The sequence below is a fragment of the Cetorhinus maximus genome, chromosome 20, assembly GCF_964194155.1.
Source record: "Cetorhinus maximus chromosome 20, sCetMax3.hap1.1, whole genome shotgun sequence".
Classification (NCBI taxonomy): domain Eukaryota; kingdom Metazoa; phylum Chordata; class Chondrichthyes; order Lamniformes; family Cetorhinidae; genus Cetorhinus; species Cetorhinus maximus.
Genome location: NC_135898.1, coordinates 55,778,560 through 55,805,977, shown reverse-complemented (window position 1 = coordinate 55,805,977; position 27,418 = coordinate 55,778,560). Strand labels below are relative to the sequence as shown.

Sequence of the window (27,418 nt, the reverse complement as noted above, 5' to 3'; positions counted from 1 at the left end):
CTTCATTATTTTATAGGTGTATCAGTGAGTATTGTTTTAGGGTATTACTTCATGTTATTTTACAGGTATATCAATGAGTCTTATTTTATGTAGCTTAAGAGATGTTTTTTGGGGTATCATGTTAAAAATATAACTTAAAACATGTTTATAAATTGGCAATCATAGCTATATTTAATAATTAGGATATAGGACAATTCTTTAACATAACTACAAAAAGAAAAATATTTTCATTTGACCATGTTCCCCGTAGGTGCTGTCACCTGCTTACTGTGGCCAAGTAAGTCAAAATCCATGTTTTGCTTTTCATTTTAACCAGGATTAGCATTCCCTAACTCTGTTCATTTATAATGATCACCATTGACTGAATAAGTCAAATTCCATTTTCATTACATAACATCTTGGGATTTTATTGGTTTTTAAAAAAAATGGTATTTTGTGGTTCCACCCATTTTCCCATCAAAACTGAAGTTGCCTTGTCTGTATGCCCTATAAGGTTCAGGACTTTTAAGAAATATATAGAATAATGATAAAAGTTTTAATTCAGACAAAGTAAACGCCATATCTCAAACCATGAAACGTGAACATATTTTACCCAACTATTGCAAACAATTATTTTAAGCTTTATTTTTTAGCCATTCTTGCTTATTACATCTTAACTCATCTCTTTATTCTTGCAGTTTCTTCCTTTATTTTATTTTCTCCGCATCAGTAATTTTCCATGGTTTCGAACTATACCATGCTAATGGCATTCCTCGAATCAACGTCCTTTCTCCCAGGTACATGGCGATCATGCAGCCTTTAAACCATTATAAGGAAGGTAACTGCTTTTTATTTGTTCAGTGTAAACACCCTGCTTACTGCAACCGTGATTCAGAGACCGAGCGAGTGTTTCAAAACTGAAATCATTCCTGCACCCTGGGTACATCTTGGATCAATTAATATGGTTCATTTCCAGTCACGCCTCAGCAAATATTCAAGGACTCATTTTAAAAGGCTAAACTTTCTTTAACGAAATTGTCTGGTCATTAATCCTAGCTCGCAAAAATACCCACTGTATCATTTAATAGCAAATTAATATTGCTACAGTTCTCTTAAGTAACGTTCTAATGTGCCGCAAACGATTTCGTCGGAAACAGGATTGTTTGAAACTTAAGGGCTCCGCATTCACTTTGCCTTTATGTAACACAATTAATAATGAAATATTTTGTGCATAATTATGCATGCTTATTCTACATAGGGCTATCGAAGTAACCTTTTCTACAAACATGTCACTATTATTTACGATGAAATGCACGATTTGTTTTACTAATTGAACATCTTGGGACTGAGGGTACTTTATATTTAGCAAATGCTGAAACTTCAGACTTCTTTTAATCCTCCCACACCTCTCAGACAAAGCAATAGCGGGAACTTCAGCGTCGTCTTGGGCAACAAAGCAAAATCAATACAAACAGATCAATATAAAGTAAGAGTGCAAACAATCTATGCATCAAAGCTAATTTGTGTAGCATTTTTATACGATAAATCATGTTTTGCTTCAGCGTTCTGATACTTAACACGCGACTAAGGTCTAACCACACTGCCGCTAGAAAGGGGTCAGGCTAATATAGGATTTTGCAGTTAATGAAAAAAAAATCATGATGCTACTGGCGAAGATTCGTGTTCAATAAAACTTTTCTTTCTGTATTGGTGAGTAAACCGAATGGCGCAGACTCCGGATGTAGCAGAGATCGCCAGAGAGCACAAGTCACCTTACTGAATCTCCTGTCTGCGGTTGGAATAGGTGTTTCTTTGCTGAAGTTGTATCTTTGAGAGATCCGTGTGTGTGTGCGCGCGTGTGTGTTTGTGTAAATTTTTTTGCAAGTGTTTTTGGAAAGTTGCAGTCCTGATAAAATCCCCTAATGCATGCCATGCCTCCAGCAAGCCCACAGCCTCCTATTGAAGATGAGCAGACGCTTCAGCCTGGTATCTGCGTGTATTGCGCTTAATCTGCTCCATGTCCTTTTCTATTTTTTCCAATCTCTCCAATGTTCGTGTCACGACCCTTTCTGGTTGGTTGCCGCCAGGGACACAATAAACTGTGAAAACATTATGCTTAAATAAAAAATAACGGGCCAATTAAATATAACAATCCTCTTATTATGGCAATGTTAACCATAGGTTTTCTCTGTGGTATATTCAAATCAGACATGGTTTTGACCTATCAACATTAATAATGCACATTAGTACAGTATTAATTAATTAAGGTGCGTGTTGACATTGATGCTATTTTTTCATCTTCAATAGAAACGTTTTGATGGATATTAGTGGGGGAAATTCTTATACCTATATTTTTACAATATAAAGTAATTGAATTGTGGAAATCATCTGAAATGTAAAACTAGTTATTTACCGCGTCTGATTCACGCACTTTAATATTTATTAACACCTTGCAGCATAACTACACTCGATCCCCGAGGTTTGAGACGCCAATATATTGAGAAAATACCATTACAATTGCTATGCTTAGAAAAATAATCAAACGTCATTACCAGTTTCGGCTTTTTTTCCCCTCCCAAACCCGGAAGTAAGCAATAGTCTTTTTACTCCCCACAACACGTGGAGTGCAAATCTGATTTACCAAATATAGTCACACAAAGAAAAATGGGAATTTGCCGATCAAAGATCAAAGTGCCAACAACTCCACCTCGAATCCCTCCTCCACTATTAGTCCTCTTACAGAACATCAATTTTTCACACATCAATGATGGCTTAATAATAGTTGAAAGACAGTTGCATAAGGATGCAAATCTTGCCTTTGTCTTTGCAATGCTTTATAACGTGCATGTGCTGATTTAATATAGCTAAGTAAAAAGCGGGTTTGTATAGGGGTTGCAGAGGCGTTAGTAATCGCCCGAATCAAAGGAGATGTAGAGATGTTAATTCCCCGTACAGTTTATACACAGCATGCTCATTTGATGCACATTTCATTCATAAGCTGCTTTAATAAAAGGGCAGAAAATAAATAATTGACCATCACATAAATATTTTAAAACAAAAATTTGTAAAAATAGTGGTCGTGCTATGTATGGAATATATTAAATATGTTGTGTTTTTTTATTATTGATTTATTTAGAAAATAATACGTTTTTAGAAAAATGTACTAACTATATGCAAACTACTCGATTATATTGCCTTTTGTCAAATGTAGCGTTACTTTAAATGAAGGTTCCTGTTCACATTACTTAAACTGCAAAAACGATGCACATCCATACAGTGTATTTGAAAACTCTTGCACTTTAAACTCCTCAGAGTGATGTTGTGGTATTTTATTGGACATGTTTTGGTACAAATGAACTTCATTTTACAGGAGCTACCATATTTCAATTAATATTTTAGGTTCTACCTTGTAAACACACACGTCTATTGAACTCAAAATAATGGTACGGCAAGATTGAAACTTTCCGTTTTAGAGATTTCCCATCACTTCGTATGGTTTAGTTCATTATTAAAATTACTATTATCAGTGTGTTTTATATTGGCGAACATGTTCAAGTCAGTATGCAAATACTTCCGGCAGCTTTGTGAAGAAATAACAGTAACAGATTAAAACACTTTTTTGCCAGGAGAAGGAAATATACTGTTGCATACTTAATAACTAAACGACATTAACAAAAGCAATGCATAACACTTGCAAAATTATTACTATTTATTTGGAATGGTTTAGCATGAAAACTGGTCAGGCTAAGCACATGTAAGGATGTGTCGACTTTAAAACTGTTGTTTGATTCACTATATATTATGTATGTACATCTCTCAAGATCGATTGCAACATTGTAATATAAAAAAAACTAGAATGGAATTGAAAAACCCTTAATGGGTTGATGCATAAACTGGAGCAAAAAGTTAGAAGATCAAAACAACAGCAAAATAAAAAGATTGTGGAAATCAAGTTCAAGGGCTTTTGATTAACACTAAAAGCCTCAGCCAACCCCTTTCCTTTTTTGCTCGCTCGCTCTCTCTCTTTCTCTCTGTTGCCTTTTAATTTATTGATGCAGACGTCATGTAAGTCCCTCCTCATTACTCCGTACGTATTCCCCTCTTATGCATCTCATTAGTTTGGGAGCGGGACAGGCTGTGGAGCTTTCCCTGTCAATCAAAGTGTCAATCAAACAGCGGCGAGCCTTTGAAGTGGAGCAGCCGCCGCCGAGTCTCCAACAACTTCACTCCGAGCAGGAGAGCCAGCTCCTCGGCGTGCCTTCACTAACAATTACCGCTCCTGCGATTTATTTACTCACTCACAGATAGCGAGGGGGGCAAGAAGAACAAGAAGAAGAGGAAGAAGAAAAAAAATACTTGCGACGGATTAACAGACCCCCCCCCCCCCCTCCCCTCCTCACCAACACTCCCCACTCCCTTTTTCCCCCCCGAACGAGTTGCATCAAGTCGATCACTTTATATATTTTTTTAAAAAAGAGAGAAAAGGCGCATTTTTTTTTAAAGATGCCGCAGCTAAACAGCGGTGGCGGCGACGATCTGGGGGCCAATGATGAAATGATTTCTTTTAAAGATGAAGGGGAGCAGGAAGAAAAGATCTCGGAGAACGCTTCTGCAGAAAGGGATTTAGCAGACGTCAAGTCTTCATTAGTAAACGAGTCAGAGACCAACCAAAACAGTTCATCAGACTCGGAGGTAAGCAGCAAAATCTCCTGTTTATTTAGTTTCTTTTCTGTTGTTTCTGAGGTAAAGTGGCGGTGGGGGATTTATATTGTAACGCACGGGAAAATAAAATGATTCTGTACCTCAGATACTTTGTGTTTCTGTTAAATTATAATAATGTTGCAACCTGATGATCGCTGCTGAATAATCCAAACTCTTATGACTTTGTGTGTGTGTGTCTCTCTCTCTCTCTCGCATCCACCATGTTCCTCTCAGGCGGAAAGGCGGCCGCCGCCTCGGCAGCCAGAAACTTTTCGGGACAAATCCAGGGAGAGTTTAGAAGAAGGTGAGTTGGCCGGAAAAGAAACAAAAAAAAAGTTTTTTTTTAAAAAAAAAAATCCCCCCTCTCACCCTTTTCTTCCTTTCTCAAATGTCTCTCGTTGAGTCGGGAGCGGCTGTGGCGAAGTGTTTTGTTGCACAAAGTATGTTGAGAAAAGTTTGATCCCTAACTTTTTTTCTTTTTCTCTCTCTCTCTCTCATTCCCCGCCATGTTTCTTGATCTAGCGGCGAAGAGGCAAGATGGAGGGTTGTTCAAGGGCCCACCATACCCTGGCTATCCATTTATTATGATTCCTGACCTGGCAAGTCCTTACCTTCCCAATGGATCTTTATCTCCCAGCGCGAGGACGGTAGGTTTCTGCATTTTAAAGTCTCTTGAACAAAAATAAAGAAAAATACGCATGCTTTGTTTCTGGAGTATTATAAAAAAACCCCCCCGCACAAACACTTATAACTTGCATCAGCGCCGAGCTGTTTAATTTTCTCGTTTTATTAAGAAAGAGGGCAGCTGATTTTTTAAAGAAAAATCTTTCAAAGACTGGTAACTAAAACCTTTTGCCATGTGTGTGTTGCCAGCGCTTATCTGCTGGGTGCTTGTGGTTGGGACTAGGTGAACTTGCAAAAAGTTTTTTTTTACATTTGGATGTAAACCACCTCCCTCTCTGCATACAACCCCCCCCCCCCCCCTTAACAAGTTGATGACATTCCAGTTCCTATTGTCAGCTGCCACTTGTTTGTTTCCAGTCATTTTTTTTTGGGGGTGGGGGGGTAGCTAGTCCCTGTGAAGTCGGATTATTTATTTTACTGCCTCTTATTTAAAAAAATGTCTCCCCAGCAGAAATATCCTCTGTGCATTTCATTGCAAGCTGGTTGGGTTTGTGTTTTAAAAGGGGCAGCCTTTATTGATCACCTTTACAGTAACTTGTGGAAGGCGATTTTTTTTTTGGCTGCTTTTGTTTTCATGGCGTTCCAATTAAGGCAGTCAGACCTTTTGTAAAACCTTAACTGCATTGGAAATGTAGAATTTTACAGGTCATCATGCAATACAATGGGAAGCTCAGCGGGACATTACTATTGCGATTGGGGCTAATTTGCTCGACTCGATAGGCTTTATGTTGCTTCCCAGTTTACCTCCACGATTTCTCGAACTGTCAGCTCCCGTCAGCCTCGGAATAGCATCAGAGTCACGTGAAATAAGCTAAGGGAAACTTTGATACTTTTAGACAAGAGACGTAAACTCTGAAACTGTTCTGCACCAGAATTGAAAATCCCCACCACGTGGATTACTTTGCATTATTATTAACGTTTGGTCTTTCTCTCCACCTCCACACCGCCCCCCCCCCCCCCCTCCCTCCAAAAAAACCTGGCGGTTTTAATTTATCTCCGTGCTGGATTCGAGGAAGGGGGTGGTGGGAGGGAAATGTTTATTGAGAAGGATTCTGAAAATGTCACTAAGAATGCCCAGTGAGATTGGTTGCAGTTTTGAAATCTCTTTGCTCACCGAAATAGAAGCTTGCAAAACGATTTGACTTTCCGTTTCATTGAGCAAGATTTGAACCACCTTGTTAATAAAATTTTTGGATTTTATGTAACATTTGTTGAATTTACTGCAGCTAGAGAACAATTGATTTTTTGAGAGAAATGTTTTTGGTCCAAATAGTAATTTAAGATACATTAGCTTTTTCTATACATGGATATATTTTCTGAAGGTATCAACATGATTGAGCATAGGTGATATTTATGATCGTTTTAATTCATTTAAAATATGTAGAGAGAGCTTATTAAACAAAATTGTAATTTATTTAGTTTATTCCAGATTTGTTTGATTTAACATCCAGCCCTTAAAGTTTAGTTCCCCTTTCAGTTGAAAAGATCTGTTATAGATTTAAAGACATTACAGCAAGTACATCATTAGAGAACCGTGGAATTATTCAGATAAAAATGTACAATGTTTGGTCTGTTTGGAAAGGCTTTAGTATTCACAAATAGTAGCTGGTCCAGTATTCTTGTACGCTGTAGGTTAATGCATTAGCCCACATGCTGACTTTTAAAATGGGCAAACAGACTTGATGCCCTTTGTTAGACCAACATATACTGTAGCGCATTAGGTGCAGAAGATGTTGAGACTTTTGTTTGAAATTTGCACATGTAGATAAATTGCAGGTCTTTATGTTTGCTGTATCTTTTCAATAGTGTATTAGATTGTACTGCTCTCCAACAACCCAAGTGGTATCATAATTAAATGTCTAGTTTTGGTACTGTCAGTATATTATGTTGGAGGAAGTAGATGAGACATTTATGATTATGTTAATTACTACTATAATTTTGGTGTCGTAACATTTTTAATGCTAGTTTTCTGCCGAGATTATGCATATTGCCAGCATGGGGCAGTGGGCAAAAGCAAATAGAACCTGAATGAAACTATGTGGGCTCCTCCACAGAGGGATAGATGATATCCATTCCAGCAAATTGTACGGCAGTACTTCCATGTGGTACATATCATTTTCTTGGTACAATGCAAAGCTATTTATCATTACACAGTCCCTCATGTTTTAAATAGGAACAATAAAATGTTTATCACGTTGAATGGGGCAGGTGTTTCTGGCCTTTTGTGTTGGGAGATTTGTGCATCATGTACAAAATGTTTATGACTAGCAGTTAAAGTACAGGTTAAATAATCTTAAGAATTTACCATTTGCAGGGGTCCCAGTCAGCAGCTCCTCCTGAGGCCTTTTCATTTCTAAATATTTGATCTGTTCCTTCAGTCAAACACCTGTATATCAATTACAGGTATTGCTGTGACACATTGGTTGGTAACATTTTTTTGAAAGATATTTGTCATAATGGGACCCATGACTTTGTAGATGACTTTAATTATTTCATTTTATTTACTTTTTAATTTTTTTCTGGATAATAATGATTTTAAGTACTTCTTCATAATTTGAACATATTTACTAAGGATATATCACAATAAGCTTTTTATTATGGTAATTGGAAACAATTAGTATGAGTTTGGAACTATGCTTGAGGCAAGTTGAACTAAAAATGAAACAATACTGGTCAAGCACAGAATTTTGTCCTGTGTTTATGAAATTAAATTGATATAGGAGCATTCCACAAGTGATGTTTCTATTTATTAAAATAAGATTTGGAAACAGCACTGTAACAGGAAAGCAGAGTTTAAGGGTTTGCATGAATGCATGTCTGTGTCGCATTAAACCTTTGCCAGTCATGGTTTCAAGAGTCAAGTAATTCTGTGCTTTTACTGTTTTCAAAATAGAACCTGTAATTCTTAACATTTTAAAAATAGGAAGAGTTATGGGTAATTCCTGTCTGAAAGGTTGTATGTGTAGCATTATGATGCAAGACATTATACTCATGTGCATTTTTCCTTGCCTTGTGTTTTTCTATTTTGAAACATATATCTTGATATAGTTTGCAGAAGTCGAAAGAAAAGTGTTGATGTGGTTTTTTAAAAAATTGCATCAAAACTGCAAAACTAGCTAAGAAATACTGTTTAGAATGATGTGCTTGGGAGTGACAGCTGCAGAGATTTGTGAGAACGTAAGTTTCTGTACCATGACTAAAGTTGGAGGAGATTTTCCAGCTGTCCTGTAAATGTTTTCTGCAGTGGCTGGTTCAGTTTTTGAGGGATACATTTAACTCTCTTGTACAGCAATTGTTTGTCAGTGGAGCTTTAAATCCCTGAGATTGCAGGGGAAATGCTGTTTGTTTTATATGCTTTAATCTGGACTAGTGTGTGAGAAGTTTTGTCTGCTTGATTCCACAGCTACTGCGCAGCCAAATTTACACCTTGACAAGCCATCAGGAAGAAATATGCCCAAACCCTTGGCTGGCAATTGCAACAGAGTCACAAATCTGCAGCAATGTATTTATGGCTTGTGTCATTTATGAATGTTGAAATACTTGATGCCATGTTGGCTTTATACTCCATGATCCAAGGAGATGTTGGGAGTGGAGCTTGGTGCTGAAGAAAACTGGGGGGATTAGGAATGTGGTTTTATCATTTCCTTGCAGCATTGTTTATTTGTAGTTGGCTGTTTACAATGCACAAGGTTAACCCTCTAAACACAACAAGAATTGTAATCTGGATCAGTGTGTTTATACAGGGTTGTAATTGCATGTGGCAAAGAATTGGATATTGCCTTGCTTCCAGGTGTGTGCGAGATTTAGTAAATGTCTTCTATCCGGTTGCTGTGGCTGCACATGTTAATTGGCCCTAATTGCCATCTCCGGGGGGTTTATGGTGCTGAATGGGCTCTTTAACACCACATCAGACTTTTTCTATAAGTCTGATGTGTCAGTATGTGAGCAGTTTTAGCATATGTTTTGGTATTTTGCTTTTGGATTGGGAAGGCATTAGCAGGGCAGGGTACATTTAGAGTCTAATTAGTCTGTACTGATTGTTCATGGCCTACCAGACCAGAAGGAGTAATTTGCACGAAAAGTGGAGTCCAACTAAACCAGCTCAATTTTAAAAGAAGCAATAAATCACTTGCATATTTGTGCAGTGATTCAAATGGATTTGAGACCGCTCCCATCTCAACATGTGGTAAATTTAAGTCAATGAAATGCAGATGTAGATGATGGTGAGGTTTCTCAGCAGTGATCAACAAATGGGAAAACTATTCATGCTATAAATATTTACAAACTAAATTTGGAACACCGGGAGTTTTTTGTTGTGCCTAATGATTAAGTGCAAATGGATTTTGGCGGGCAAGGGGGTGCGGCCTGTACAGTTTGTCGCTGTTGCTTTTTAAAAGCAGTAGGAGTGAAATTTTTAAAAGCATCCCTTTCTGTAAAGAATGCAGTTGCTGACATAGTTCTCCTTTACTTAATGTTTCCGCCCACAAGACTGGGTTCAACATCAAACTTCCTTTCAAAACAAAATTGTAAAAGTCTTTCTGGATGCAGGGGTAAAAGTCAAAACCAAAATGACACTGGATCAACCAAGTAGAAGTAGTTAGAATGTTTAAAATTGATATATTCCCTTGTCATAAGTACTTATAGTTGAGTGCACTGTTTCCTGGCATGTGGGGAGGGGTAGAGAGCTTTGTTTCCTGGGGTGGGGGGAGGGGTGGAGAGCTCCATTTCCTGGGGAGGTGTAGGGATTGGTGGGATCAGTTTCTCTTGTCCTTCCCCCCCCCACACACACACACACACACACACACACACACACACACAATGTTTTAACTGGTTTGGGTGTTTTTTTTTGTTCATGGGCTGTGATCATCGTTGGGTAGGCCAGCATTTATTGCCCATCCCTAATTGCCCTTGTTCAGAGAGCATTTAAGAGTCAACCACATTGCTGTGGATGTGGAATCACGTGTAGGTCAGACCAGGTGAGGACAGCAGATTTCCTCCCCTAAAGGACATTAGTGAACCAGGTGGGTTTTTATGATGATCAGCAATGGTTTTATGGTCATCATCAGACTTTTAATTCCAGATTTTTATTGAATTCAAATTTCACCATCTGCCCTGGGTCTCTGGAATACTAGTCCAGTGACAATACCACTATGTCACCGCCTCCCCCTTTTCAGACTGACTGACTGGAAGTGACAGTAGGTAGATGGTTCCAACATTTTTCTTTAGGTGGGGAATGGATTGGAGAGGAACATTCACATTTTTTGTATGAGGGGAAAAAATTAATTCTTTTTACTGTTGAGTCTTTAACTTGGCCAATGGATCCAGCTGAGTCTTGTGTAGAAACAGATGACTTGGCCAGCCTATAAGCTACATTTTCTATGTGAGCTCCTGAATTCTGGTGGATAATTGGGAGTTACACAGTAAAGTTTAGATGCTGCTTTGTCCTCTGCTCTGTTCCTGACAGCAGCAACAGAAAGCCAGTTCCTGCAAAGCTAGAGAGTGGGATAGCCATACATCTGGAAAAAAGTCTACGGTGCTGATGTAGAGAGAAAAACAAAAATAACTTTGAAGAACTGTACTTGTGCTACACTGAATACAGGCTATCATTGAGCTGATGTCCTGTTTGAATGGGTTAAAGAGCAATTAATATGTGTGTATAACGTCCCTGATGTTGGATACTTGAGATTTGCAAACCTCTGCCATAGATGTACAGGTCTCCTACATGGCTCAGGTGCCCAGGTATCTATTTGTGTGAGCACATAGGTGCATACCATGGAGCCTGTTTTACTTTATGTTCCCAAGTGTACTGGTACCAGCACATCTCATTGTATTACGATTTATGTACCAATGAGACAACAGCACTAAAAACAGGCATCCCCAAACCCTCAGGTCCACAAAATTCAAACAAAGTCTAACAGATAAGAAATATGCGCACAAATATAAACTGTATTACCTGGGTTTTGAGGGTTTGGATGGCTAGGGTTTGAGGGGGTTCATACGGCTTTAAATTGGACCTCACTGCCATATGGTCTGTTGTATCTTTTTTTGAATAGCAAATAGAAAAATGCTAACCTTGTTCTGACATTACCGTACATGTCTTGTACTTGTCCAGCAAATGATAACCTCCAGTTTTTTTTCTGTCTGCCCAACTAAAGTTGAAAAACTTTTTTCAGTGGGTAAGATTCCGCTTGTCATCCTGTCTATTATATGAGTCTTGACAGTGAATATGAGTGAACTATTCAGCAGTAGAGGGAATTGCAACAGGGCCTGATCTGATCCTCCTGGAGACTTTGCTCGTTTCTTATTGGGGTTGCTATATAGTATCAGCAATGGACATCCTGGCCAGTATATTCTTTATATTCTTTCCTTAAACCATCGGCTTTGGAGCTAATTACAGTGCTTATTGGATCGTTGCCTGAAATCAACTCAGTACAGACCATGGATCAAAACCCAAGACCTTTTTTTGGCTTGAAAGACAGTTTGGTTTTTAAGATTCATAAGGGTGTCATTTTTGTGTCTTAATACATTGGTCAGTTCTCCCAATATTGAAAATCCTGAATGAAAGGAATTATACATTGAAGATATTCTGAGGTACTATATGCAAGAATGCAGGATTTAACTTATGATTTAGGTATGTGATTCAGTTACTATTGCCCACGTTTTTACTTGTATTTTTGGTTGGTGTGGGTGGTGTTACATCTGGTAAATTGGAGAGATTGTTAATTTTGCTGTCTCTCCTAATTCTGTCTCTTGTTTTATTTGTTGTTTCCCTTCCCCTTAACTGATGCCTGGTGGAGAAGGTAATCAGTTGGCTTCATTCTATTTGTGAAAAATGTAAAGTGCACATTCTTGACCTTCCTCCTTGCCCCTCAGCTTAATGTACATAATAAAGTTTATAAAGCACCAAACAAGCTGTAACAAGTATATAATCACTTTTTTCCTCTCAGGAGCATTTAAAAAAAAAAATTACGTAAAACCTTTGAACGTTGATCTCTTGCTTTTCACAATCATTTAGGGAAAAGCTGCTGTGCATAAGGTGCTAGGGCCTAAAGAAAAACATCCTTTCATAAAAAGTGACTGAACAGTGCTGTTGCATGCTGGGAAATTATGAGCACTGAACGTGCTTGGACTGCACAATGCAAACTTGGTTCACTTACAGCTCTGGGCAGAAATGTCAAGATCAAACTCAGGCTTTTGGGAGAAACTCGCATATTCAAGTAAAAACTAATGCAGTCACTAAGAGACAATGGTTAAATGTAATCCGGTGAATTTGCACTAAATTTCTGTATTTGGTGAAATCCCTTTTTTGGACACTAGAAGTATCAGTTACTGAAAAACAAAAATGACTGTCAAAGCCTTTTCAGAAAGTATTTGAGAGTTATTTGTGGGAAGCCCATATTCCAGATTATGCAAAAATTAGAAAGCGTTGTGTCAGACCATAATTGTGGAAAACACCTGCAGGTAGTCTTAATGACTTTTCAATGATGCATGTGCCCCATTTATCAAATGTCATACAAAATAAGATCATAAGAAATAGGAGCAGGGGCAGGCCATTCAGCCCATTGAGCCTGTTCTGCCATTCGCTAAGATCATGGTTGATCTGATTGTGGCCATAACTCCACTTTCCTGCCTGCCCCCATAACCCTTGGCTTACTTGCTGAATCTGTCCAACTCGGCCTTGAATATATTCAATGACCCAGCCTCCTATGCTTTCTGTGGAAGAGAATTCCAATGACCCTCTGTGAAACAAAACTCATCCTCATTTCCATCTTAAATGGGAGACCCCTTGTTTGAAACTCTGTCCCCAAGTTCTAAATTCTCCCATGAGGGGAAACATCCTCTCAGCATCTGCCTTGTCAAGACCCTTTAGAATCTTATGTTTCAATAAAATCACCCCTCATTCTTCTAAACAATGATTGAAGGATCAACCTGCTCAACCCTTCCTCCTTAAGACAACCCCTCATCCCAGGAATCAACCTAGTAAACCTTCTCTGAGCTGCCACCAATGTCGATATATCCCACCTTAAGTAAGGAGAACAAAACTTTTCACAGTACTCCAGGTGTGGTCTCACCGACCCCCTGCACAGTTGTGGCAAGATTTCCCTACTTTCATACTCTATCCCTCATGCAGTAAAGGCCGACATTGCATTTGCTTTCTTAATTACTTGCTGTACCTGCATGCTGACTTATTGTGATTCATGTACAAGAACACTCAGATCCCTCTGTACTGTTATATTATGCAATCTCTCTCCATTTAAATAATAATCTGCTTTTCTATTCTTCCTTGTTAGTGAACAATCTCACATTTTCCTACAACATACTCCACCTGCCAATTTTTTGCCCACTGCTTAACCTTTGCAGATTCTTTATATCCTCCTCACAACTTGCTTTCCTACCTATCTTTGAGTCAGCAAATGTGACTACGAAAAACTCCCCCTTCATGCATGTCATTAATATAGGTCACAAATAATTGAGATTGTGGCACAAACTGAAAATGACCTATTTATCCCAACCCTCCCTTTCCTGTTAGCTAATCCTCTCTCCATGCTAATATATCATCCCCAGAATCATGAACTGTTAAGTTTGCGCAGTAACCTTTTACATGGCACCTTATTGAAGATCTTTTGGAAATCCAAATATGCTACATCTGCTGGTTTCCCTTTAATCCACCCTGCTTGTTCAATCTTCAAAGAACTCTAATTTGTCAAACACGATTTCACAAAATCATACTGACTCTGCCTGATTGTATTATGATTTTCTAAGTGTCCTGCTACTACTTCCTTAATAACGTATTCTAGCATTTTCCCAATGACAGATGTTAGGAAACTATATGCCAGTTAGTCTGCTTTCTGTCTTCCTCCTTTCCTAAGTAGTGGTGTAACATTTGTGGTTTTCCTATCCACAGGGATCTTTTCAGAACCTAAGAAACTTTGAAAGATTGTAACCAAAGCATCCACTACCTCTGTAGCCATTTCTTTTAAGACTCTAGGATACAGGCCATCAAGTCCAGTGGACTTGTGAGCCATTGGTCCCATTAGTTTTCCTAATACATTTTCTCTAATGATCCTGATTATTTGTTTTAAGTTCCTCCCTCTCTTTTGCCTCTTGATTTTCTATTATTCTTAGGATGCTTTGTGTCTTCCACTTTGAAGACCGATACAAAATTAATGGTTCGAAGTACGATGGCTAGATTTTTAACAACCTGAGGTTCTGGCTCTTGCTGTGGTCCAGTTGCATATGTGCTGGCAGTCTTATGGTTCTTCACCCAGATAGCTGTGTAATGTGTCAGTAAGCTATGTTTTAATGGCAGGTATCCTATCCATACATGATATAGCTGGGTATCCAAATACACATAACATGCATACTTTCTAGTAATAGGATAGACATTTGAAGCAAGAATCCTGTCTTGGCTTCTTTTCCCAACTTAAATGGCATTGAGATCGTTACATCCCTGTTGTTTGGCTTGAGATCAGCAAATTCAGCACCAGCTGGGAATCGAATCCTGGACTCTTCTGGTGTACATGCTTTATTCCGTAAGGCTGTGGAGCACAGTTCTTTTCTGATGCTTCCTGGTAGAGTGGGAAATACAGGAAATGAGGATTAAGTGGCGTCACAATAGCAGAGAATAGCTTCAAGGATGGGCTGCAGACAGAGATTGCTGAGGTAAGGTGAGGCAAGATCATGGAGAGACCTCAATGTACTGGTGAGGGTCTTAAGATCAGTGGTTATTTGAGTATATTATCTTGAATGCACATATCATAGATCATGTCAAATAAGTCAACCTGTCATATAAGGCAACACCATTTTCTCAGCCCCAAAAATTGTGTTTTTTTACATATACTCAGTTCATAAGTCGACCTCCCATTTCAACTATGACATTTATACTCAATAGTAGTTAGCCTCAATTTTTCTCCCCACAAAGGCATGTTTTACTTTGCTTTGTAACTGGGTTCAAGTGATCAAGCAGGTGATGTGGACTGTGTTGTGAAGATGTGCGGGAGTTTAAGGCACGCCCAAACAGAGCAGACCCCATATGGTGAATAACAAAGAGAAATGAGTCACCCAACAAAGCGAATGAAGTATGAAGCTAATTTCAAGCTAAAAGTTATCACATTTCTTAACTCATCAAATAACTGCTGTAGCGAGGGAATTCGATGTTAGTGTAAAACTGGTGTGAGAATGGAAAAAGAAAGAAGATGCCCAAGGTCAAATACATCATGAGAACGGGACTCAGCCACTGGCCTGATCTGTAGAAGCATGTATCAGAATGGGTCCTCGAAAATCATTAGAATGGTTTCTTCATCACCAGAAATATGTATGTTTGCACATAAAATGGACCAAATCAAACCCAGAGTCCAGCACAGATAACGGAGCAACAGCTGGTTTATGTACCACCTTCATGGATCAAAAATGTCTAGTGTTGAAGCAGAAGACCCAAGATCACTCAGACTACCAAAAGATCTCTGCTGTAATTACCAGCTTCCAGAGATTCACCAGACGTGGCAAAAACGCGAGCACCCGTTAGGCCACATTGGCAACATAGATGAACTGACCGTGACTTTTGATATGTCTAACAACTGAACTGTTGAGTGGAAAGGTTCAGAAACAGTTCCAGTAAAAGCCACAGAACCTGAGAATGCAAGATTCACTGTGGTACCAACCTGCGTGGCTGATGGAACAAAATTAAAGCCTGTGGCAAATTTCAAACGTAAAGCCATGCCGATAATCAAGTTCCCTGCAGGAATTTTTGTGCATGACTGTGATAATGGTTGGGTGGATGAGGATGGAGTGAACTTATGGATTGATGATGTGTGGAATAGGTGTCCTGGTGACCTATAAAAAATGCAGTTTACTAGTGTGGGATATGTAGAGACCCATATAACTGATGAGATCAAGAAGTGCCTGCAAATAAATAACACCCACGTTGCAGTTATACCGGGGGTTTAGTGTCCGTAGTTCAACCTTTTGGGTGTGTACCTTAACAAGCCATTCAAAGATCATGTCTGCACCAAATGGAATAGATGGATGGTTGTTGGAGAATAAAACCTTCACAGAGATTGGAAATATGTGCGCTGCCCTGCTTGATGTTTTGTCATCAAATCCAGGGCTACTAGTGGGCAAACGGTCATGGGGTTTTTCAAAAAATGTGGAATATGCAATCCAATTCAATGGATGGAGAGGAAGGTGATTTGTTGCGGATGGATTATTCTGAAACAAAGCGCCACACCTGATAACACCATGGCCAAAATGACTGAATTCGATGCTGAAGACAATGATTTAGATGCGTCTTAATCTTTCATTGTGGTGAAAGGTGTCTTTGTACAAGAAATTAATGTGGCATGGTGTCTTGAATAAATTACTATGAGTTACCAGTGTTTTTTTTCGACATTTCAAAATGGCAGTCACCCACTAGAGTGGTTCGTATTTCATACTTGGCATATAGGTCACCCCTGTTTTTGGACTGATATTTGGAGACTTCAGAGGTTGACTTCTTTGCTGCCATTTATGGTAGACCAATGATTGAGTTTAGGGCCATTGAAAGAATCGTGTAACTTTAACAAAACTACAAAATTAAATTGGCTTGTAACTTACGAGCTGTGGCCAATGATACTTTAGATAAATTTGACAGTGACCTGGGTTTAATACAACAGTGGCCTGCTGAGTTTAAAGTACCAGAAAGCAGCAATAAAATTGCCACAGAAAGACAAATTGCTATGGCTGTGAAAATACAATTTTTTTTTACTTTGCTGCTGTTCCAGTGATTACTGTAGTGGAGAAACCTGGAAGTTGTTTTTAAATGGAGAGTAATGAAATGTTCAGACAAAGAAAATGCATGGAATTTTCAAATTAAACCCCAGTGCAAACTGTTGAATAGACACCTGGATTGCTGCTTAGTCTAAAGAGGCCTGTGGGAGAAGGGGGCTGCTTCTGTGACAGTATCCGATTCCTTGGGGGGGTGGGGGGGGGTGGGGAAAGAGGGGTGGGTTCAGTCTCCACAGGGATTGCCCAGGGCTGCACTGGCTTTCTGGGAAGAAAAGCTTGGACAAATTTCCATTAAAATTTCAATTGGGCCACTGGGACATGAATAAAATGGGCAGAAACTTGTTAATGTTGTTTTCTGAAGGGGAAAAGAGCTTCCAGAGAGAGCATTCTTAGAACAGGAATTTCAGGCTGGCAAAAGCTGTACAGGAAACAAAAGGTGTTTGAGTAGTACTTGTAATTGCTGTTAATGTTAGAATAATTAGAACAGTCCCCCCAGTGGCTTCCGATGAGAAGAAAAGGGATGAGGGATTCAAATTCATGTTTGTCAAAGGGGGGTTGGGAAGGGGGTGCTTTTGTTATAATCTTGAGTTTTCCATGTGTGTGGTTCTTGTCTGTCTTTTCTGAATTTCAGCCCTATCTTCTGTGCACTTATTCAGTACAAATGGATTCAGAAAGGCTGGATGTTTTTGTAACTCCAATCCTTAAGAAAACAGTTAAGGATTCAATTACTACACAGGAATTTGAAGGGGAAAATAGGTTCGTTTAGAGGCCTTGTTCGAACTGTGGCAGTCACAGCTAACATTAATTGTCTGTACTGACTTCCTTCCATTGTAATAATAAATACTCTGGAATTTTTCATACAATATGTAGTTACCTGCAGGATGTAAAATGGAGTGAATGTCAAGGTGTGTGGTCCATTGAGTTTGGAATTGCAGTAGCCCAAAAGAGAATAATGGTATTAATACGAGATTTAATTATTTTAAAACGCTAATGTCCAATTTGGAGAATTTTACAGGGAATTAGTACATAATAATGAGCTGTTTCTTGCTCCATTTCCTGCTTCTTGGCCTGAAATATGAGATTTTCTCACGTGCTTAGTTTCTCTCTTTTGTGAAGCCGAAACAAAATGTGATTTTTTTTTCACTTTAACCTCGTTGCCTGTTTTTCCTGTTTGTAGTTTATAATGTAACTTCCTTTTTATTCTGTAGTTAGAACATTGTGTAGGCAATGCATTCTGTTCTTTTCCTTTTTCCAAATTTAATCTGTTAATTACTTTTATTAAAAATTAGTACGATCACCTATGACTAGTTGAGATTGTTCCTTGAGTTGAAGTTTTCTATGTTTCTTTACTTTTGCAGCGTTTTGATTCTCCTATAATTATAGCTGAGGAAAATCTCAGAAGGAATCTTGACTATACGTGGCTTCACCCATTAATGTTGTCTGTGGTGCAGTGATGAAAATGATGTTATGATTAGCAGACAGGAATAGGAGCAGTGCTGAATGTTTTATTTTTCTTTAAGTTGTTTTAAATTTGGTTCAGCATTATTTTTGCTCTCCTTTTCAAGCAGTGGAGTCATTGGGAGTTTTTTCCTTTTAAACTATTGGGAATAGCAAAGGTGATATTACTATAAATCTTTGGCATATACCATAACTTACAAATTTCAGATGTTTTTCAAACTTAAACATCAAGTAACAATTTATACCTTTTAAAAAATATTTTGTATGGTGCCACTATCCTTATCATTGTTTTCTATGTGACCCTTTGACCACTGTATGGCTTCCGTAATCCACCATACCTTTCTAATGCCATTTGGTTAATTGCTTTATGAGTCACTCTACCATTTCACTACTTGTGCAATGGATGCTTGTAGTTCAGAAAATCCAAAAGATTATGCTCTTTTAATATGCAATTTTCTGTATTGACTAACTTTGCTTTTTAGGCAGAATAAAATCTTCAAATAATTTACTGCTGTAGTTCTTTTGTAAAGTAAATTCTCGTATTGCAGATTTTATCTGTTGTTTTAAATTGGCTCTGGTTGCAACCCATCGGATGAGCCTGTCCATGCTTTTGAAATGAAAACTTGTCGTTAACGTTGATATTTTTATAGTGTTTCCTACCTAATCTCACATAACCAAAACTAACCATGGTATTAAAATTAGGAAATTGGGATAAATGCCCCAACAGTTGTATTTAACTTTGTCCTTCAGTGCAGTGTTAGTTAGTGTGCAATGGAAACAAATGTACAGGTTTAGATTCTATTATTGTTTTGCAATTTAGTAGCTTCTGTCCAGTGGGATGAGATTCTTGTCTCTATTAAAACCTTTATTTGTTTTATGAATAATAGGGAGATGCAACAGAGCTTGTTTGCAAATGATAACATTAAGCGGGCTAATATATATACAGTGACTACTTGTTATTGAGCTTAAACCCCAGATTTTAAATTATATAGGAACAAGATTACTGTTGTAGAGACCAGTAATTGCGTACAATTTGACGCTACTATATTTTCCCTTACAACAATAATCAATTTGTGCAGTTCACATATTTGTATGTTTGAAAGTGCAGAATCTTTGAACTTACCTGAAAGGTAGAATGTGTTAAAGGCTATAACCATAAATAATGTTTGTCGTTCATAAGGTTCTGTATTTCTATCAAAATTAACCCATTCAAGGCCAAAATGGACCTGCCATTGCCAGTATTGGTATTTTAAATACTTGACTGACATTTTCAGTCATTTTATACAATATAGTGATGCAGATGTAGTTCCAAAGTTAGACTAATTGTGGAAGAACAATAGGATTTTATGCAAATTTCTGTCTAGCCTTAAAGTGGATGTAAACCTTTATTCATGTCAGTTTTACTACTGGTTATGTTTAGCAATCTAAATTGACTGAAAAAATAGTTTAATACAAACACATCTAATGCTTTTAAATTAAACTGAAATGTACATTGAGGTGTAAGGAATGGTGCTGCTTATTTATATTGCAAATTGTCCATTTTTAAAAAGTGTACATGTTTTTTAACTTTCTGCGTAATGATCTTGGAAGGTTGGGAGAAGAGATACCAATCGATTTCTCGCTCAATGCAAGTTAATTTGTTGAGAGCTATGGCTTAATCTTGTGCTAAGATTGTACTAAAGTTTTTTAAAAAGTATTAATTTCTTAAAGAAAATATTGTGTGCAGATTTTACAGTCCATATGTTTCTCTGAATTTTTGTGTCTCGTAAGTACATTATATACTTCAGACTCTGGCCCACAGCGGTCTGTTACCTTTGTGATAGCACCCGTAGAGTTTAACTGCACCATGAAGCAGACGAATACTGATGCTTCTTCCTGATTGTTCATTGCGGTATTCTATGCTCAGTGAATGTATTACTTCTTCATCCAATGGATTGGCTTAATTTGAAATAAAAACAACCTCTTATGTTTTGTGATCTCCTTCAATAATTGTCATGTGGAATTGAATTTTTGTAATGAATTAGTTTCATGTTTTTCATATAACAATCTGGCCAGGTTAGGTTGTATAGTAGGGTGGGACGATATGCACTTTCACCTCTTGGTCTTGTGTTTAAGCAAACACAAACATATGTACTCATTAGAAAACAGTTGTCCAATTTGGTATTCCTACTGTACAACAAGAACTTGCAGTTAGATAACATCTTTAATATAGGAAAATGTCTCAAGGTGCTTTGTAGGAAATAATAAGTTCTTCATTGAAAGTTAGATTTGCCAAGCAAGTCTCTGGCTTCTTTTGTTTTTTGACTAATGTAGCATAATGAACAATGACAAAAGTGAAGTCACCAGCTGTCCAAAAACATGGTTCTATCAGTTTGACAGCTTGAAACCCTTACACCTCTACTCCTTTCTCTGTACAGAGAATATGGTAACCCTAATAACTCCTAACTTCTTCTCCTGTCAATTCCATAAGCATGGTGCGCTATGCCAGATCAATGCGCATTCATCTCAGGTTGGAACCCTAACTGTACAGAGTAGCATTTGGAGGCTATACTGAAGTTGCCTAACATAAGGCAACCTAATCAGATGTTGAAATTCAATAGTAGTAGTTTTATTGTTTTAAACTTGGTATTTTGCAGTATTAATTGCCACTGGTATAATGTTTGTTTCTAACTTGTACTGGTTGTAGAATTTGAGTGATTCATTGAAACTTGTGTTTATTTAATATCTTCATCAGATCTGTCAGAAATACTTCTGTGCACTGTAGATATAATAAATTATTGTTGAAGTGCAGTTAGTATTGTTACATGGACAAACCTTGTTACACTTTTGTGCACAGCAAGATTCCAAAAATAGTGTGTTAATGAATGAGTGCTCAATCATTTTTACTGGATGTGGAGGAACATTGGTTGGTGGGTAAAACTAAGGAGGAAATGGAGAGAAATTCCAGCGCTTTTTCAGTTGTGCATCTGGTTCTTAACATTTGCTGGAGGAAGTAGACAAGAACCTTGGCTCAGTGCTTTACCTAAAGGGCTGAGCCAATGAAAATGAATGAAGCATTCCCTCAGTATTGCGCTGGATTGCTGAAGTCCTGAACTGGAGCTCGAACCAACAATCTTGTGGTGCCAGCAGCTGAGCCAAACTTAGCATTGTCAATACATCTGCAGAAATAACTTCACAGTCAATCGTTCAAAATGAAGGTCATTGCACACCAGATATGAGGAATTTTCCTACTCTGTGTCAAAACTGTCAGCACCAAACATAATGCAGAATTGAGTATAGCTGCTTATAAAAATTCCCAGTTTGCATAATAATTAATGGTATCCAGGAGTGGACCTAAAGCCTGGAGTTCAGATGGTGCAACCATGAGAGCAAAGATTAATTGATTTTTAATTCTTAAAAGCCTTACCATTTCCAGAACGAGACTACTATAGCAAGTACCAATGCTAACTCTTCCATCAGAGTTGTCTGTTCTAATTCCATCGCCTGGAACCCCAAGACTATAGACTAAACTTTAGAAAGTATATTCTGTGTTTGTTATGTAAATAGAGTTGTTAGAACCGTTTTGTAAAAGTTTATTTGTCGACTCACATTTTAAGGGCCTGAATACAATCTAGCTTTTCTTGTGTAATAAGATTTTCCTAATTATGTCTGGGAATCAAGATGTTTTATTTAATGTTTAAAAAAAAGTCATTAGTTGAAGGAATAATTATCTGGATACCTGAACTGTTGCTATTTTATAACTACCCGCCATTTTCATAGTCCAATGTAAAATACTGTTTTGGGTTTAATTATTGAATTTGAGTGAGTGGTTATATTCACAGAGTATTCCTATCAGTGGGTCTTTTGCCAGGTTAACATTCCAGTGCAGCCCTGGAAGAGATTTGCATTGTTGAAGGTGCCATTAAACAGAAATCCTACCCGTCTATTCAAGTGGATGCTAAAGAAGCCATGATACTTTTTGTAGAAGAGCAAGAACTTCTTCATTACTGAGCAGTATTCTTCTCTCACCCTATACCACAGCAAATACAGTGACTGCTGTTCACCTCATTTGTTTGTGGCCTGTGCGGGATACAGAAAGGATGCCACGTTTTCCGACATAACAACAGTCGCTGCACTCCAAAAAGTAATTAATTGTGTGAAGCAATTTAAATGTTTTAACATGCATTCCAAATATTTCTCATCAACCAAGTAAATAATAGGGTACTGTACTTTGGATTGCGAGGTGGTATATTCAGCATGGTAATCTGCATTATGCTAAATGCCTTTTTAACTTGATTGAATGCTGTCTGACTTGGGGCTCTACCACTCTCTATGGCATCAGTCTAGTACAAGTTTTTATTTGGAGTTGTATCATTGTTGTCCACCACCTTAGATGTTTCATTATATAAGCAATAATGGAAAGTTGCCAGTTTTATCTGAAGTTGATTATAGGCACAAATTTTAGCTGGGGTTACTGGGATTGTAATTGAAGAGTGGAAACTCTTTTGTTATCCACACTCCCTTTCCCTGTTCATTTCCAGGAGCACTTGAACAATTTGTTGCAAGGGAATTGGAGTGCAATAATAAAGAAGTCTGCTACAGTTGTATAGGATTTTGGTGAGATTGCATCTGGAGTATTGTGTGCAGTTTTGGTCTCCACATTTAAGGAAGGATACACTTGAATTGGAGATGGTACAGCGAGGATTCACTAAATTGGTCCCTGGAATAAGGGGGTTGTCCTATTATAGGCAAACTAAATTGGGCTTATATTCTCTGGAGTTCAGGAGAATGAGATGATCTCATTGAAACTTACAAAACTCTGAAGGGGCTCGATAGGGCGGATGTTGAAAGATTGGTTCCACTGGTCAGGGAGTCTCAAGATAAGGGGCTGATCACTTAAGACTAAGATGAGGAGAAATTACTTCACTCAAAGGGTGGGGAATCTGAAATTCTCCACCCCAGAGGGTTGTGGATGCTTCATCGTTGACTACATTTAAGGTTGGGATAGACAGATTTTTGGTGTCTCAGGGAATTAAGGGATATGGAGAGTGGGTGGGAAAATTAAGTTGAAGCCCAAGGTCAGCCGTGATCATATTGAATGGTGGAGCAGGCTCGACAGGCCATATGGCCTACTCCTTGTATTTCTTTGTTCTTGTTTTCTGTCTTCCAAGTTGCTGGCTTGCCTGAGATCACCTAACTTAGCACAGAACAAATATTGAGCCAGTGACTTCTCCTGTCTATGGTTTAGTCAGTGTGGCTCCAGCTAGTGACAGTGACTGTTTTGCAGGAAGTTCAAACTGCTAATTTCTCGCACATGCAAAAGTTAAGCTTCTCGCATATTTATATAATTGCAGGGAATTTAAAAAAAAGTTTTGTTGTGCTTCATTGCTTGACCTTATAGGATTATTTTCCATTGTTGCTTGTTTAGTTTGGATTGTGGGAGAGTACCATCCATATGCAACTTCCTTGCATGTACACTGCTAAAACTGGCTCCATTATCTAAGTGTCAAAATTGTAGACCTGCATTTTGTCAAGGGTTAACAATGTAAATGTGCAAAGCTGATGCACAGATGTCAATCTCCCCTAAACGGACACTAACGTAAGCATGCCTTCAGCTCCTACTAGTTACAAGAGAGTGACCCAGCATAAGTTGCTTGAGGATAGTACCAGGACTGTACTCAGTGCCTCTTGACAACTTGGCTGAGACCAGGAACATGTCAGGTGAGGAATATTGAGCACGGATTCCATGTTCTACAACTGTATTGGGCAGTGAGTTGGAGAACAAAAGCAGCTACTCTTCTGTTGTTAGATCAACAGTGGCAAACAGCACCTGTAGATTGTTCCTCTGTCCAGCACATGTCAAATGTTAGTACTGTTCGGCTGTTTGTCAATTGATTGTGTAGTGTTTTAATTAGCTCCCCTCTGAATCTCAGTAAATATTTCAGATGTTAAAGGCAGAAAACCTGAAAACAAAGTGATTGAAATCGTATCCTGTACCCAGCTGACATTGTATCATATAGTTCAGAAATGTGTGTAATGGGGTTGAGGAGTTTCTGGAGCTCTACAGATAATGAGGATTTTTTGAGGGGGTGGGGAGATGAGAAGAGAGAGAAAGCATGTGTTTACACAGCTGAATTGGTGCTGTTGCCTAGGAGTTAGTTACATTGTTCCATTCTATTTTTTGAATGCAGAAGTACTCATCTCCTAGCAATTCTGCACGAGACTTCAGCTGTCTAGCAGTGCTCATTACCAGCTCTGTTCTGCACAACATTGCCTAGCCCAGCCTTGGGTTTCATCAATTGTATTCTTGTTTACCTTAGAACTTAATGCATGAAACACTGGGTAGATGCTTTTTAAAAATGGGTATTGGTGCTGTTTACTTTCTTAAATAGCATCAAAAGCAATTTTTTAATTGCCTGAATGAAACCAGTTTTGTAGTAAGGTATTTGCAGTAGACTGGAAAGCTCTATAATATATTGGTCATTTCTCTCTATATTTTACTCGCCTATTTCCGTAAGACATTTTTATTTACAAAATAAAATCTGGCCCAAATTGACGGTTAAGGTATTTAGCAGGTTCCAGTGATTGAGACTAAGGATGTCCCGGTTAGGTTTATAATAAATAAGAGTCACACAGTTGGTGGCTTGTTCAAAAAGATACCGTTTTTATTTGAATTGTTTATTTTTTTATAAAAAGATATAGTGTAGTGTAAATTAACACTGCTGCACCTCTTTCCTGTTTTTAAAATCTCCTCCCTTTAACAGCACAGTTTCAAAAAAAAATTGTAACGACGCTTCTGCTTTTGAAGTATTGACTTGTTAAGCCTGTATCCAAATTGAAGACTAGTAAGCACAATTCATCTTAGCGAGCTGTATGGGGTACTGAAGCTGAGCTTACTGGAGCAGATGTTGACATACGGGCAGTCATAGAACTAATTGTTGTTTGAATTACCCGTTATGATATGATGACAAATCTCCAGTGTTCCTGCCACTGGAGCAGAAAATGTAGCTTGAATTGGAATGATGTTAGCAAGTGTAAACTGTATTTCAACAAGATGGATAAATGCAATTATTGAGGAGACCTGTAGAGAGAAAATCCATTTAAATCTCGTAATGTTAAGCAGAGCACTGGTTAATTCATTTGGGCCAATTTGCAGGTGATATACGAGTGTCGGTGCACATTAGTCAAAGGGGGATGGATGTGCTAAGAGTGATTGGATGCGCTGAAGCAGATGTTGGCTGTTTCTTGTTGGGACAGCAGCAGAGAGGTGCCCAGTTCCAGCAGCTAGTACAAATGGGTTTCACAAGCTCAAATGGCAAAAAGATGTACTAACTGATATTACAGGAGCAGTGCAGTGTAAATACAGCAACAAGAGGTACCTCAGGCAGAAAGACAAGCCTAAATAGCTTTGGAAGCTTGAATAATTGTTTCCCCCACTCCAAAAACAAGTCGTATAGACCAGTGCAGTAATTTCTTTTAAAGTTGTTGAAATCAAAGTTTTGGAACCTGCAAGACTGAACTGAAAAGTAAGAGTTTTTTTATTCATTCACGGGATGTGGGCTTCGCTGGCTGTGCCAGCATTTATTGCCCATCTCTAGTTGCCCTTGAGAAGGTGGTGGCGAGCTGCCTTCTTGAACACAGTTGAATGCAAGAAATTACCAGCACTGTTCATGGCCAGGTGGTCTGGTTCTTTTAAGTAGCATAATCCAATTTGAAATCTGTCATAGAAACACATCTACTTGTTAAGTGTAAGTAAACAGTAACATGCATTACAATGCATGTTTAAGATTAATCTTTTGGCACCATTTTGTTTTTTGGGGTTCTGCATGTTTTTTTTGCTTTGTCAGTGGTACAGTTTACAATGTAATAAATCGTAACCTTTCTACCTGAATTTTTTCTTGTACGTATTTGGTTGATAAATTTAAGTTGGAATCTTTATAGCCATTTCCTCGTCTCTGAACAACCAGGGTTGTCCTTTACACAGTACAGCAGACTGGCAAAAAAAAATTCTAATTCTTCCTGAAACTGAATGGCAAAATACTCCTGTGATCCATTAAAAGAGTTAAATAACAAAATTATTGTTTGAAACAAAATCTGCACTATTTAGGATTATGTCAGGGGGCAGATTAACCCAGTATGCAAATTTGAAAAATAAGCGGTTTGACTAAAAGAAGAATTGGTTCACAGTTTGAAACCACAAATGTTAACTGTGCAGGTTTCTGATTTCAAATTACTCACTTCATTATTGTCTTAGCCTCAGTATACGTGGCTTTTCATCTGAGTGTTAGAATTCATATGAACTGGCTATGGTTAGAGGCTTGGTTTGTGGTTTTGATTGTAAAGTGTAGTCTGTTGATCGTGATTATACAGTTGGGTCCTTTATTAATGTAGTTCATTTTTTAAAATATGAATTATGACCAGTCAGAAAGTTGCCAGTCTCTGCTGCTTGCTTCCATTCCTAAACACCCCGTCATTACAGTTTAATTTTGATCTCCTGTTTTCAGTCAGCTTTCTTAAAGAAGGTGCGATGTGATGAGTTCAAACTAAAACTGTCACTGCATGATAATGGGGTCAGTGCATCAATAACATGGGGCCACATCAATTCATGATATTTTTACTGAGCTATCCTGATAACAGTATTGTAACGTACCACTTTATTATCTATAATATAAATTGTGCCTCCGGATTTCTATATTTGTGCCACTTTTTTATGGCATGAAGTTGTGTCCTATTTTGAGCTTTCTTTTTCAATATTTCTTGATATTCTGTGTTCCACAAGTGCTTTAAAGTGTATATTATTTGGAATAAAGAGTACTACAAAAATAAATGTGTTTTTATGTTTGTTGATCTGATA

The 27,418-nt window shown here is 38.1% G+C and overlaps 1 protein-coding gene across 29 annotated transcripts in view; it reads left to right on the top strand.

The window, feature by feature from the left end:
* The first annotated feature begins 4,112 nt into the window (after positions 1-4,112).
* Positions 4,113-27,418, top strand: part of tcf7l2 (transcription factor 7 like 2) — a 193,068-nt gene continuing 169,762 nt past the window's right edge. For 23 of the 29 annotated variants that reach the window (XM_078564740.1, XM_078564724.1, XM_078564720.1 and 20 more), the window contains exons 1-3: positions 4,113-4,671; positions 4,915-4,984; positions 5,203-5,327. In XM_078564740.1, coding sequence (XP_078420866.1) covers positions 4,483-4,671; positions 4,915-4,984; positions 5,203-5,327 — 384 coding nt within the window. In that variant the 5' untranslated portion in view covers positions 4,113-4,482. The remainder of the gene's footprint in view (positions 4,672-4,914; positions 4,985-5,202; positions 5,328-27,418) is intronic. The other 6 variants (XM_078564726.1, XM_078564741.1, XM_078564721.1 and 3 more) reach the window with 4 other exon arrangements.